Here is a 15509-nt window from a genome sequence, read left to right as displayed (position 1 = left end):
TGGTTGTTCTTCTAAGGAAGAGACTTAACAAGTTTTAAAAATTCTAATTTGTTGATGTGTTTGTTTCTTTTTTCTCATGCGATGGTGGATGTGAATACGGCAATGGGCAGATTTGCATGTCACACCAAACCACCCTGGCAATTAGTTGTTCCAAGAACAATCCACAGTGCATCTGACAATACATGGTGCTCCCTCCTTCTCCTACATTTGCTAGCTGGTATCACAGGAGACTTAGCAGTTCATGCGGCTCTTGCTGCCACAAACAGGAACCATTTTGGCTTCCCCCCCACTGTCCTGAGATTGTTTTTCATATTCTCTAGTTTGGCAGTCCCTCTGAAGCCCCAGGTGGCACATTGGAGTGGCTGTAAGTGGTTTACCACCTCTTTTTCATGTTATTTTATTATTTTTGTGTCCCAAATGTGCATGAATATTTTAGTTAATTTATTCATTTTAGCCAAAATTCTGGAGGTGCAGTTGAAAGTCTCAAAACACAGCAGGTAGTAACCATGGACATTGACCAAGAAAAGGCTACTGAGTAGATTGGTTGCACTCTGCTTTGTCTTGATAGCTGTCAAAAGGCAAGCTGTCAGTTCAAAGCAAAGATGCAAGTGATTTTTGCTTGCAAAAAGCATGTGCGAGGGATTAATACCTCCTTCGCACTGGGATCTTCAGGATTTTTTTGTGTTCTCCTGATAGATGTCAGCACCCCTAGACTTTGATTCCTTTTGAAAAAAGGCAGTTTGGTTTTTTGTTTTATCTTTGTTTTTTTTTGAAAAAGTTCCCTGTGATATTTTCACAGGGATATATGAAGGTAAGAATTACATAAATTCTACATTAGTTACATAAATTAAAAATTATTATTTGTAACCATTTGTTGGTGCACCATTTCTTTTTTGTCTGGGTTTGAATAATACACCACTCAACATGGGTATAAGAGATCTCTCTGCAGTTCTATATATGGGTTTTGCACCTGCTGAGACCTCAATTTAGTAAACTTCTAGACTAGAATAGAGTCTGAGCAGAGACCTTGTCCTCATCCTCTCAACATGTGTTTAAGAGTTCTCATCTTCTTCCTCAGCTCCTTTTCTATCACCTCAGTGACAATGTCTAGAGAATAACTTCCCTGCCTGTAATTAGACAAAAAAAAAACCCTTCTCACATTTTGTCATTATTACCTCTAAGCCAAGCTCCAGTATGTCTCTAGATAGTAAACTATCCCCAAAGAAATGCATGTCAGTAGATGCACACTTCGATCTGCTTCTCTTGAAAATTGTTGTTAGGAAAATCCAATTCAATATTTGTATCCCAGTAGTTTGTACTGACTGGGTCCAGAAGCACCCTCAGTAGTAATTGGCTAAGAAATACTTTGTGTCCTAAGCTTTTTGGTTTTCAGAAGAAACATTCAAAATGATAAGTGGCTGAAATGTGGAGTAACTTCCTAGAACAGAGATTCCCAGAGGAACCCCACCCCTGGGGACAGTGTACTGATCCAAGGAGGCAGTGAGGAAAAAGGGGGCAGCAGGGAGGCATTAGCATACTACAAGTGGTCCCTTGCTTACAAACAACCCATACTTACAAATGTACAGACTGCCATAAAACCCTATATGAATGTCTCTAGAAAAAAGTTGTGAATGTCTTCAGGGTACTGTGTGTTTAGCGACACTTCATCAGTGGCTGCATAGTTCCTAGAGATAGATATTCATGGCTTTTTGTTAGAGATTTGCTAGAGATTGTCAAGGCTGTCTCTATCTCTAAAGAACTACATATCTCTAAAGAATTATGAAATGTATTTAAAGACACATCATCAGTGACAGACTAGTTTCCTAAAGATACAGTAGTCACAGCTTTTCATTGTGCAGCATCAGCTTGAACGTACCCATGCCAGTGTGTTTCAGGGTGTGTGTAGGCCATGTAGTTCCTCTTTGGTTTTTCTTTAGCATTTGACCTTGTAACCAGGCCCTCAGATGCTACAAGGCCATTTATGATGAGAAAAAGAAAATGCCTGTACTAATAACTCTTGAAACCTATTGCAACTAAGCGACTCCTCTTGAGGGCCATAGGATGTTTTAATGCCCAGAAGGTCCTAGAATGTTTCAATTTCCCATCTCCATCATTGGAAAAGAACAGTCTGTTCCATCTCCTTTGAAGCTAGTCTAGAAAGAATCATGCTGGCTGCTTTTCTGAGATAAGAAATATTTTGGCAGTGTTCCAATCTCCACTCTCCATTCACAGAGCTGCAGCTTGCTAATTTTCTAACCCTGGATGGGAAGCCCAAAATCCTCCAGGTTTGGAGGCTTATGGTCATCCCCATTGGCTTGCAGTCTTAATGTGTTCTAAGAGCTGTATATCATTGTCATCCTTTCTTTTTCAGGCGTAATGCACCAGGTGAAAAATCTAGCAGAATCGGAGGCTTTGCTGACAAGTCCCCCAAAAGCATGCACTAATGGCTCAGGAACGCTGGGTGCTAATACAACAATAAGCACTGGAACAGCCACTGCTGCTAGCAATGCAGCTGCAGACTTAGGCTCTCCAAGCTTACAGCATAGCAGGGAAGACTCTCTGGACCTGAGTCCACAGGGGTTAGTATGCTCTATTTGGTCTTTAAATCAAACGCCTCTGATTAGATTGCTGATCAGCCTATTTGAGTTACGATTTCTGCACAGGAACTTTATCTTCAATATGTGTGTTAAAATAAGTAGGACAAAGAATTTTACGTTCTAAGCAGAAGCAATGTCTGTAAGATTGAAAAGATCTTAACATAGTGGGACTGTTGGGACAATGTAGGATTTTTTTCAAAATATAAAAAATTAGGCTGCATTGTACAACTCCTAGTGGAGTTGGCTAACATTCATCTGTAGGGTGGTGTCAGTTGGATCTTTGTGAATGCATGGCCTAAGTCTAAAGGAAGGATTGTATTAGAAATGAGAGTTGCATTCAGAGTTATTAGGAAAACTATGGAGTTATAACTTAATTACCATTAGTTATTAAGCTGCTTTTGTTAGGGTAGGAAAATTTGATTCACTAGAATTTATTTGAATAATAAATTTCAGTCAAAATCTTGATAGTAAATAAAAGTCAAAAGCCACATACCAAAGTTAAAATGATTTGGAAACTGAATTTCTTGGCTTTAGGTAATTTTGCAAAAAATCTGACTTTTTAAAATATTACATATCTGGTGTTGAATATTCTGGTGCTGAAATACCTTAGGACCACAGGTGCTCATAATTTGTAGTTGTAGCTAATAGATTACAATTCAGATGTATGTAAAACCAGTGTTCAAAGTTTGTTTACATGTATTACAGCACATCTCAGTTCTGATTTTGTGTGTATGTGCTTTAATTTAATAGCCGATTAAGTGATGTTTTGAAGAGGAAAAGATTGCCAAAACGTGGGCCCCGACGGCCAAAGTATTCACCTCCAAGAGATGATGACAAAGTAGACAATCAAGGTAAATTTGTGTTTAAATTGGATTGCATGTTTAGTAAGAAAATGAAATAAATACTAAGCACATTCACATGGAATAATATGCCAGAGTTCTCCGTAATCCTAGTTTATCATAATGACTTGGTTTGTGCAAGATGATAACCCATCGTGAGTAACTGATCCTGATCAATTGTTGTGCTATGTGTACCTGGATGTTTCTTGGCTTGCTTTGAGCCAAAAAGCCAATCCCACAATGGATTGCTGGGTTGTCCCCATCCAGGTGACCAACCCTGTCATGGATTCAGGGAGCTGCTTGGCAAGAACAGCAGAAGCCTATTGCTTTGATTACCCAGGCCACTGCCAGTGGTCCAGCCATGCTCCAACAGCACTTTGGGGTGACTGACATTGGTTTGATCTCCCCGTCTTGGTCACAACTTGTTTTCAGGGGCTTGTCACCTTTTTCTTATTTTTCCCCTTTTGTAAGCTTTGCCAATAAATGCTACCAACAGCCCCTCCAAAGTGCCCAAGCAGCACATTGGAGCAGCCATCCCTAATTTGCTACCTTTTAAAAATTATGTTTAGATACCAGAAATATGTAAGTATTTTTCCCAGTCTTTCACAGGTGCACACTTAAGGGTTGCTGAATTGAAATGTCTGGCCTGCTCAATGTCATGGTAATTGTCTGTGGTCAAAGTGAAGTAGGTAACAGCCATGGACATTGACCAAATAAGGCTACAAGTAGGGATTTTTTTTCACTTTCCTTCTTATTTGATGCCTGTCACATGGCAAACTGTCAAGCAATAAGATATTTGTTTGAGAAGGTGATGGTAAATACATCAACCCCTTCACAGTGAGATCCTCTAGTTTTGAAACTATCCTCCACTTTTCTACCCTTTCCCAAGATGTTAGGTGTTTGAGAAAGGAGGAAAGTGCATGGAGCTTTGCCAACTGTCAAAAGAAAGGGTATCTTTCAAAAGAGGATTTTTCATAGGGTTAAACAGGGCTTGCTGACAAACAGAGAGATTTCATGAGGAGGCCCTACGCACTCAAAAGTATTGAAGGAGAGCAACTGAAATGCCACCATATTCCCTTCACTACTCCGTCATAAGGCAACAGATGTGGGAAGTAGATTGAGCTGGGTCAGCATTGCTCTTCTCTTGTATTACTTGCACTTGGGAATATAAGGAAAGAGAAAAGCAGACTCCTACAGAGAGGCAGCTGTGATCTTCAGCCACCCTCTTTCCCTACAGAGTTTTAATTTTTCCATGCAAAAAGAGACAGAATCAATTGCTTCTGTCTGTCTCTTTATGGAAACTTCCATATGAAGGGAGGGACAGATGGTGTCTGTCCCTGGTATCACCTGACTGCTATGGGGTAGCTACTAGGACAACATTTGAGCCCCCTAGAACTAAATTAGTCCTGCATTAAAGCATGCACAAAAAGGAAATAAACATTATTGTGCAGCATTACAAAAATGTATTAGGGAAAATTGTTTGTAAAAATATGTATATTAGGAAAATTGCATACATATATTTAAATACATATATCAGGAGAGCTGTACATAAAGTGTATATAAATATCCATGTGGACTCCTGAAACAAATGTCAAAGTGATATGGGAACAAGCTGGAACAAAGTTAAGATGTGAGACAGAAGTGGAAAAATGTGAGACAGAAATGGTTAGATTCATCTGTTCCTACTTATAACTCTTTAAGCTGAATTCTGCTCTTTTTTCTATGTTTTTTTCCCAAAAGCTAAAAGCCCTACAGCTACTCAGTCTCCTAAATCTTCCTTCTTGGCAAGTTTGAATCCTAAAACCTGGGGAAGATTAAGCACACAGTCCAATAGCAACAACATTGAACCAGCACGTACAGCAGGTGTGAGTGGTCTGGCAAGAGCTGCCTCAAAGGACACAATATCCAACAACAGGTATAATGGCATCTACATAAAGCTTATTGTGCAAAATTCCATTCTGTGAAACCTACAGATTCCTAAAAGATTCTTCTAACACGATTTTGGAGTCTGTCTATAGCAGCTTAGCTTATTGTGAGTGGGGTAGGGGCACATTCTTTGGTAGGAGAAGAGGAGAAGAAGAGTATGCTACATTCTGTCTTTTACCTGAGGACAGAATGAAGCTTACAGTAGCCTAGATGGAATTAAGATAATGAGGATCACCAGGGAATGGAAAAATGTGTGAAAAGCAGAGGATAAATTCTAAAAATTGTATTAAAGGCAGAGCTGAGGGAGATTAGAATATGTGGGAAAAGAAAAGTATATTTACTAGTGGACTTCTGAAGAAGAAAAATTCTTCAAGTATCTGGTTTTTCTCAAATGATGTGGGATAACGGTTCTGATTATTATGGGAACAGAAAACATTGGCCCTTATTTTTTTGCCATTTCTTTATGCTTATGATTTTGTTTGTATAGTAGGTACATACCCAAGAGCTGTGCAGGGCAATCATACATAGCTTGCAGATATTGTGTGTTAAATATTTTCAACTGTACATTTCTTACAGAGAAAAAATTAAGGGTTGGATTAAAGAGCAAGCCCACAAATTTGTGGACCGTTATTTTAGCTCAGAGAACATGGATGGAAGCAACCCTGCACTAAATGTGTTACAGAGACTTTGCACTGCAACTGAACAACTCAACCTTCAGGTTAGGATTTTTTTATTTGACCTGTCCTCTTATGAAAGGTGAATTCTTGTAAACATAAAGCAAATAAAATTTCCAACAATTTAAATCTACAGATGGACAAGCCCTGGATTTCTTCTTTTGCAATTTAAACAAAAATTACATCTAGTCTCTAACTTCAGAAGAAATTTGTTTCCAGCTTGTACTTTTGCTGCCTATGTGGAGGGTTATACTAGTTTGGTAGCGTTATCTGTTTGCAAATAACATTTGCATGCAATCAGTGCCTTAGGATACAGGTAAAAGCTGCACCAAAAATTTTGGTGTAAAAAAGTTAACTTTCTAAATCAAATAAACCAATAATCATCGAAGAGTTTCAATAAGCACAGCTAACCATATGGAAATTAGGGCACAACCCATAGGTATATAGAGTACTGTACACAGAGAATTCAACAGATGATTATGTAGGTTGGGCCAAGCTGAGACTGGTTAAGATGCAGTAGATTCTCCTAGGCTTTTAAAAAAGTACTACTTTAAAAAAGTATAATTTTAATTTGGTTTTACATTCTTTCAACAAAATGAAAAATTGCTCAGAATACAAATTAAGATAGAATCACAAACACATACAGAAAAGAAGGGAAAAACAAAATAACCCACAAACACCCCATAGCTGCATAGTAACGAACAGAGATATATTGAACTAATCTTGAAACTATTTCTAATTATATTTATGTGTACACATATGCTCATGCAGATGCATACAAATATTCAAAGTTCCTGTCCCACATCACTAATATAGGCTGAGGTTTAGAATGAGTGTTTAGATGAAGTTGTTGTTGGTAGTATATTCATTCATAGGATGCCAGTGTTGTGAGGTCTTCAGTCCATTGCTTGACTGAGAGAGACGATTTGTCTGTCCATCCCTTTATAGTATGGGTCTCTTAGCTACCATGAGGGCTCATAGTCTACTTGTAGTGGCCAGAAGATAGCTTCCAGGATGTGGGAATGTAATTCAGCAATACATTGATATCTTTAAACAAGAATGACGTATTTAGGACAAAGTTGATGCATATAACAACTTCTCACCAGAAGGGGGCCACCACCGGACATTTCCACATCATGTGTACTCAAGATGCTTCTGCCATCCCATCCCACATTGCCAACATTTATTAGAGGGTGATAGGTTTTCCTGGAACTGGCCCTGTCAAGTCTAACATGCCCAAAAGAGCAGCTTTTGCTGCATAACTTGCAATCCAGCAGGCTGTTGTCGTCACCCCTTTCTTGGATGCACACGTCTCTGTTAGAGTGGATCATGCCCCAAATCTTAAAGATTACTGGAATTTTAAAGGTTAGAAGATGTTCTTGGTTTAATATACTCAACTAGTGTAGGCTAAAATGTCAAGTAAAAGAAAACTAGGTATTGTAGAACACTAGGAAACAATGCCTGCCTTAATTTATGCACTTGCAGGTATTTCATAATAGTATGTAAAATATATCCTGGTAAAATCATTAGAAAAAAGTAGAAACTTTTTCTTTCTGTCTAGTCAAATCAACAGCATCCAGTAACCTGTTAAATTCATACATTTCTTAGACTTATAAATATTTGTTTATTGCAAAAAGAGAGATTCTTAGTGTTCTTAACATAGAATAAGAGGCCCTGCTCTAAGTAGTATCCTTAAACATCAGCTGATTTAAAATTCATTGAAGCTAATGTATTGATCATTATCTGGCTAGCACGGAGAAATGAAACCACAAGTTTCTTAGTTCAGATGTAATGGGAAACTGTGTTCTTAGACAAAGTAGTGATAAAATCCTTATGGGAGGGAAGGGGAATCATTCTATCAGCCATTAAATTTGAAGCAACTCACAGAAATCTCATACAAATTTGAATATAATATCTGTACAAGTCTCTCTGGAGTAACTTTGAGAAAATTGCCAGTAACTCATTTTTATGAAGCATGTTGCAAAGGTATAGGCTCTTCTGTATACATTCAAGTCCTTCTTTGTGGTTTCTGTGCATCACACGTGTGGGCATTGCTGCGCAGCGCAAGGCCTGGATTGGAGTTAAGACTTGAGGTCAAATTCCACCTTACGTTAATTGCATAGCGTGTCACTGACCAGCTTCTTCTTGAGTAAGCATGCAGTTTTGATGCAGACTGGAACCACTGCTTACCAAGAAGTAAAAATCTGGAGTATATATCCCTCTGGATTTCAGATTTTTGCTTTTTAAATATGTTAGGTTCTTGTTTTATTTGTGGAATAGTTTTTGGACTGCTAAGCCTTGATCTCATACAGACACTGTTTATTCCAGGTGGATGGTGGAGTTGAGTGCCTTGTAGAAATCCGTAGTATAGTCTCTGAGTCTGATGTCTCTTCATTTGAGATCCAGCATAGTGGTTTTATGAAACAGCTGCTGCTTTACTTGACATCTAAGAGTGAAAAAGACACTGTGAGCAGAGATGTTAGATTGAAAAGATTCCTTCATGTCTTTTTTTCTTCTCCTGTAAGTACTCACAGTTCCAGTATTGCAGGGGTCACTTGCGTCTGATGTGTCTTATTTATTCTGTTAAGAATCTATGGGAGGTGGCATAACTAACTAGCACCCACAGGTGACTTTTCCCCTTCCCCAGTGAGAGCTTAGAAGACAAATAATTGTAGCAGGCTCTAACACAATGAAAACACAATGAAAATTAGTATTCTTATGGTGTCTTATGGAGTTTTAATGGTGCAAACTCTTTCAAACCTACACTTTAAACATGCATGTTTTATGAATCTGATTTTTGTCTTACTTCACCAGGAAAAGCATAGCAGTATATTCTGTTTGGATGGGGTTGCCTGAGCATTTAGAATATAAGACGGTGTAGAGAGGAGGCCCAGTTCTCACATAATACATTCATGTTTGGATACATTCATCTGATTCTGAGAAGGAGGTGGATGGCAGAGGTGGGCAGATATCTGGGCAGTTTCAGGGTTACCTAGTGAACATTCTTAGGCAGAATATGAGAAGAAGGTCCATCTTGGAAAATGAGGGAGATGTTTCAGAACTGATAGAGGAGGGAGATGCTGGGGTTGTTCCTTGACCTAGTCAGGAGGTGACAGGTGAACAAACCATAACAAAGTGTTTGGTGTTCTGCAGTCCAGCCTTCAGAGAGCAAGAGCAACCCCTGAGGGTGGAGTCAGAAGCTTTCTGAAAGAGATTGGGAGGAAAGTTTCAATTTGGATTCAACTCTTTACATGGGTAGATGGTTCTCCCGCACCTTAATGAGAACATTACTTTGATATGTGCTATTTTGTAATAGTATACTTATGTTAACTTTTAAGAGAAGAACTGTACTTCTAAAGTTTCATCTGAGTCTGCTGGGGGGGGGGGAATAAACTTGGTCTCAACATGCTGCTTCTTAGTTTTTAATACAGAGTTTACTAAATGACTATTTGGAAAATTCTTTTACTTATAAATATTGAAACAAAACTTTAATTGCAGCTTCCTGGAGAAGAACCCCTTGGAAGATTAGAGCCATTAGAAAATGCACCTTTGTTGGCATTGGTCCACAAAATGAATAACTGTCTTAGCCAAATGGAGCAATTTCCAGTTAAAGTCCATGACTTTCCAAGTGGAAATGGAACAGGGAGCAGGTAAGGATTAATGCTCAGGTAAACCTGTTCATTTCACACACAATCATTGTACCATGAGTTCTACATAACTATAGTTGCATACCAGGTTGTGTTTTCTGTCCAGTGTATAGCTAATCATGGTCATAGTAGCTTAAATTTTATTAAAATAATACTTTGCTTCTGTTGATGATGCTGTATTGTCTAAATACTGAGTAGGGATTTTCAGAACCAAACGACGTCTGTAATTTCAGCATGGTTAGCTTGAACATCTTTAATGGGCTTTCCTAGAAATCATCCTTGCTAAATACAGAATCCCAGCTTCTAAAAAATGTTTAGCTTACAGTGTGAAATCCAAAAATGTGTGGACACTCACTTCCATTAGCAGGGCAGATTAATTAGAAGCCACCCAGAAAGCAGAGCCACAGGTTTCTGTAGTTAGTTCAGCTCACAGAACTGAAGTTGTCTGGACAAATTGTTGTAGGACAGCTTAAGCCAAATCCAGAGAACTCACCATGAATTATAATAGCTCTTGAAATAGTGCAGGGTATCTGATTTATGAAAAGCTTTTTGGGATTTAGATGCAGGTAGGGGGTTTGATGTTTATCTACATATTAGCTTTAAAAATGTAGTCATTTAATAGTTATGATACTTTTGATCTAGCAATCCTGTAGTCTTAGTCTAATGTTTTCCAAAATGGAAGGTAAAATAGACTTTTCTTTTGAAAATGTGTACTTCTGCAATGACTAGTGAAATCCCAGTGGTGTGTAAGTTATTCCACAGCTTCAGTGTATTAATCTAAACAAGTGATGAAAGGTTAACTTTCTGGGGTGCTGATTTTCACTGAATACTGTCTACAATATATATTGGTTATATTTGAGCTTTAACAGAAATGCCAGTTTGGGTTCAGTACATACAGTTATAAGAAGATCTCTTTTGCTGAATGATCATACCCTGGTTGCTTCTAATTTCACATCAGTTAAAAAAATGATGTTTGAGCCACACCTTGGGTTCTGGAGTAGATGTGAAGGTACAATCTTTAAAGCTGACCTTCGTAACTGGTCTGTCTTCAGTCTCACAAGAGAGAAATACCCATGCAAGACTCTTGGCCAGAGCTATTTTTTCTTGAGAATATTATTGTACCAGCATCCTTTTACTGGCTGGTATTTTTCCCAAATCTTATTTCCTCAACTGATCTATAAAGCCCAATATGGAATATGAGGAAAACAGTGCACATTTCTTTGAGTAATTCAGCAAGTAAAAAACAGTTCAACAATAACTTGGGAAATGCTAGGTTTAAAGTAAGTTGTGAGTACTGGTTAGTTTGATCTTGTATTATATGTGCTTCCCGTGACTGTAGAATTATGTGGCAGTGAAAGACATGCAGCTTTCATACTACTTTGATGGGAAATGTTTGATGAAAAATTATTACTTCAGGATTAGACCTTTTTTATAAGATGAACCAGAGAAAGCAACCTATGCTTTTACAGGAGTAACAGTTTGATATACATGCATATCTAGGATAGCATACAACAGTGGTTATGCAGTTAACCTAATGCTAGTATAAATAACTTGTAGAACAGTGCTAATACTGAAAGCTGACACAATGGGATTTCCAGGAGAATTTTATTCTGTCAGCTTAAACTGTTGGTATTGCACTAGAGGTCACTTACACTTAGCACTGCATCAGTTCTTCATGGTCTCTGTGCATCTCACATATGTGTTTGTGTACCTGTGCAAGGCCTAGACCAGGAAAAACTGGAAAAATAGCTGAGTGTGCCAGATTGGATGGAAGCCCCTCTCCTTCTGTTTCTGGGAGGTATAGGGGAGGGGTTCCTGCCCACTCCCTCAGTTTCTTTCTGACCACCACTCTGCTAGACTGGGAATCTCTTTACTCGCCACTCTATGCTAAGTACTTACTTTGTTCTTCGTTTTTCTCTCGACCCTTTGCCTTTCTTGTGCTTCTTGCTTACATCCTCCTACAGCTGACCCATTTCATTCTCTTCTACAAAAAAAAAAAAAACAGCAGCAACAATACACACACACACACACACACACACACACCTGCCTATCTCTCCTTTCTCATCTCAAGGTCCCACACCCCCCTTTTCTTTCTTTCCCTCTTGCCACATCCCCATTTACATGATGGCATCAGCAGCCTTCTGTAGCTGTGCCTTCTGTGAGGCCAGACTACCACCCACTGACGGCCACTCTCTGTGTCTCCTCTTCCTTGGTGAGGAACATATTGTGGAGACTTGTGCTCATTGAATACTGCCCCAGAGTGAATTAGTTTGTAAAGCAATCCTCTACAGGCTCGCCTGGAATAAGCCCTACTATGTTCATTGGGACTTACCCCAGGTAAACATGCATAGGAATGCTACATTGGTCAACTAAATTGGTCTGAGCAGCACCTTCTGTAATACTTGTGTTCTGGCTTCAATCTATGACATTAGGTGATGGGATGGAGGCTCCAACTTAGAATGTCAGACTAAAATGCCTGCAGTTTACTATGTTCATCCAATGCAAAAGTCATAAACTGTTTTGATGACTGTATTTTATTGATAGACAACTGAAAATAGAATAACTGTAGCAACGTTTTTCATAAATTATCTTGAGTTTTTCTCTTAACAGAGGATCCCAAGCATTAAAATTTTTCAACACTCATCAGTTAAAATGCCAGTTACAAAGACATCCAGACTGTACTAATGTGAAGCAGTGGAAAGGTGGACCTGTGAAGATAGATCCCCTGGCATTGGTGCAAGCCATTGAAAGATACCTTGTAGTTAGAGGTACTTTTTCTTTGTTACTCTTTCACTGTGAACATGCAGTAATAACTTTGGGGGTGTGCCTTATAGCTATGTGGTATAAGACTCTTGCTGTATAGCTTCTAATGTAATGAAGCTGTTAATTTGAAAGAAGCTTTATATGCAACCTAATTTAACATTTAAATCTTTTAATAACCTAATGTCTCAAAAATCACTTGCATAGAATTCCAGTTTATTGAGGCTCTCTGTAAATCTCCTAGCATGATGGCTCTCCATTTTAATATAGAAATACCAGAGAACAATGAGCTGAAAACAGTATCTACCTTCCTCAGACCAAATGTTCTTCCTTATTGAAATCAGGATGCTGTGTCTGTGATCAGTAGATACATGTTACCAGCTAACTTAGGTTAGCAGTACTTGCAAAGACCCTCATGTTAAGTTTTCTTCTACAAAGAACTTTAAAGAGCATTTGAACAGGTAATGCATTTGTGGGGCTAGCAAAGCTATCAAATGCATCATCTCATTCTCCATGGACTGCTGCTCACCCACTGCCATAGATGCTATTTGTCTAGTTTTCCTCTGGAGCTAAAGTAAAGAGGAGCAGTGAATGGAAATGGTGGCAATTTGCTGATTCTTACCCTGTTAGATGTATAACTGTTATATTTACCCCATCTACTTCCTCTCCACCACCAAAATATGCACCTCACGAAATCTCTGCGTGTGTGTGTGGTGGCAGATCCCCTTCACAGGTGCTTTTTTTTTTTTTTAAGTGGGAAACTCATTTACCTATTTCAGCCGATACCTAACTTGCAGAAAAGAGGGAACAGTTGTCTAGGGGGGCTAAGGAGACGCTGTTGTGGTGACTGGGTTGCTGCTGTTACAGTTTCTATTGCATTTATATCCTGCCTTTTTACTTCTTGTGGGGAGCCCAGCATAGTTTAGATAGTCCTCTTCTACTCCATTTTAACCTCCCAATAACAGCCTTGTGAGGTAGGTTAGGCTGAGAGTGAGTGACTTTTCAGAAGTCACTCAGTGAGCTTCATGGCTATGCTGAGACTAGAATCCAGATATCCTGGGTCCCAAGTCTGACAATATAACCACGAAACTACCAAATTCTCAGAATACTTCAGGAACCAAATTCTTCTTGGAGCTTTTGTTGGAGCCACTTAAGCTTAGTTATAAGCTATGACTTATCATTTCTTGAACAAGCCTTGGGCTTATGCACTGTCCCTCCCCTCTCTTCCTATGGTGCAGGGAAAAATACTTCTGGAATTTTAACTTAAAAGGAAGCATAAAGTGAGTACTTCATAAGTACAGAGTAAATATTTGTTACGTGCATACTCTGTAGTTTTGAACATGGGATACCATTACTGCTGAATATTTAGCAAGCTGTACATATGGTATGACTCATTTTAAAATAGTTCTTAGATATTAGCTGTTTGCCTGAAAATAGAGTAACATGAGAAGTTTTTTGCAGCCTTTGTAATTTTTTAAAAAACATGCCTTACTCTGATGCTCCAGTTTAAATACTCGGTTGTCTGTTTTAGGTTATGGCAGAGTGAGAGAAGATGATGAAGACAGTGATGATGACGGATCAGATGAAGAAATTGATGAATCTCTGGTAAGGTGCTGTTTAGTACTGATCTCTGTATTGATACTGCAAAGGTGGTGTTTAAACTTGGGTTCTCCTTCTCTGTGTAGGCTGCTCAGTTCTTAAATTCAGGAAATGTGAGGCACAGGCTTCAATTCTACATTGGAGATCATCTGCTCCCATATAACATGACTGTGTATCAAGCAGTTAGACAGTTCAGTTTGCAAGCTGAAGAGGAAAGGGAGTCTACAGATGATGAAAGCAACCCATTAGGAAGAGCTGGCATATGGACAAAGACTCATACCATTTGGTAAGTTAAAAGAAGGGGAATAATCATCATCACTGAAATGATATTGGTGTTCATGCCATCTGAGCCTAAACATCCTTTCTTATACTTACTGTTCAATGTATACTGTTTTAAGGAGTAGTTTAAGGAATACCTGTATTATATAAATAATTCTTAGCTTTCATAATGAATAACCTGGAGATTAAACAGCTGGAAATTAGGAATGCTGTAGGGAGAGAGTTCAATTTTAAAGTGTGCAATAGTTGTATGTGTTGATTCCAAATAAAGTGATGGTTGTTTTTATTAGCTGTTGTTCTTTGACCATTAGAAGGCTGAAAGTATGAGCACTCTGGTGCTATTATTAAGTGCATGTTGGTGCTTATCTCCTGGTGAAAAATGATCAGGAGACCAGTTTTCAAACCAGTTTTCAGATTTATGCAGTTGGACAATATGGGCACACCCGAAGGGTTCCATTTCTTGTCTCTAGTTTCTCTTTTTCTGAGTCAGTCAGTCTATTTCCTTTAAAAAAGATGTTTTGCTTTCAAATTTGTCCCAGGAAAAACACAAATTAGGCTAAAAAATAGATTTCATGCTTGACCGTAGCTCCTGCTTCTAAATAACTATGGAATCTACCTGTTCATTTGTTCACTTCTCATTATTTTGAGGAAAGCAGGGGTGGAACCATGTAGACCTAACCCTAATTTAATACTTCTGTGAATTAAAATTTGTGAAAGAGTGCTGCTTGAAGCTAAGGGCTGACTTAACATGTGGAAGATCTGTGAGTGATCTTCTGACCTTTTATTAATTATATTATACTCTTGGGGGGCTCCTCTACCCTGGCTTCCTGATCAAAATTGCCATCCCTGCTGCTGTTTGCTTGAGGAGAGAATCTGAATACTAGTTCATTACCCCCACCCTGGAAATTAGGTTATTTTGCTCTGGAAGGAAATGAACAAAGAGAAATGGTTAACTTCCCTATAATACCAGTTGGGTGTGGAATGTGTTGTTTATTTAGTTATGTATGGGCTCAGCAAAAGCAAGCATTAAACAGTGGCTTTAGTTAGGAAGCTGTTGCTTGCACCTGGATTTATTAGAATCCGCATTGAGAAGCTCACAACGAAAAGTAAAAAAAAAAAAAAAGGTTTATTTACTCACAAGCAATCCATGTGTGACTTGCAGAGAGAAGAGATGTTGGTTCAGGAGGG

The 15509-nt window shown here is 38.6% G+C and overlaps 1 protein-coding gene across 4 annotated transcripts in view; it reads left to right on the top strand.

The window, feature by feature from the left end:
- TRIP12 (thyroid hormone receptor interactor 12) overlaps positions 1-15509 on the top strand; it is a 102412-nt gene that overhangs the window by 68533 nt on the left and 18370 nt on the right. For 2 of the 4 annotated variants that reach the window (XM_044432922.1, XM_044432919.1), the window contains 9 exons: positions 2372-2579; positions 3348-3448; positions 5177-5351; positions 5939-6080; positions 8365-8556; positions 9535-9686; positions 12294-12451; positions 13975-14048; positions 14129-14328. In XM_044432922.1, coding sequence (XP_044288857.1) covers positions 2372-2579; positions 3348-3448; positions 5177-5351; positions 5939-6080; positions 8365-8556; positions 9535-9686; positions 12294-12451; positions 13975-14048; positions 14129-14328 — 1402 coding nt within the window. Of the gene's footprint in view, positions 1-2371; positions 2580-3347; positions 3449-5176; positions 5352-5938; positions 6081-8364; positions 8557-9534; positions 9687-12278; positions 12452-13974; positions 14049-14128; positions 14329-15509 lie in introns of all 4 variants that reach the window. The other 2 variants (XM_044432920.1, XM_044432918.1) reach the window with 1 other exon arrangement.

Source organism: Varanus komodoensis, unplaced genomic scaffold (assembly GCF_004798865.1).
Source record: "Varanus komodoensis strain SLA01 unplaced genomic scaffold, ASM479886v1 scaffold25, whole genome shotgun sequence".
Taxonomy (NCBI): domain Eukaryota; kingdom Metazoa; phylum Chordata; class Lepidosauria; order Squamata; family Varanidae; genus Varanus; species Varanus komodoensis.
This window is presented reverse-complemented; position numbering and strand designations above follow the sequence as displayed.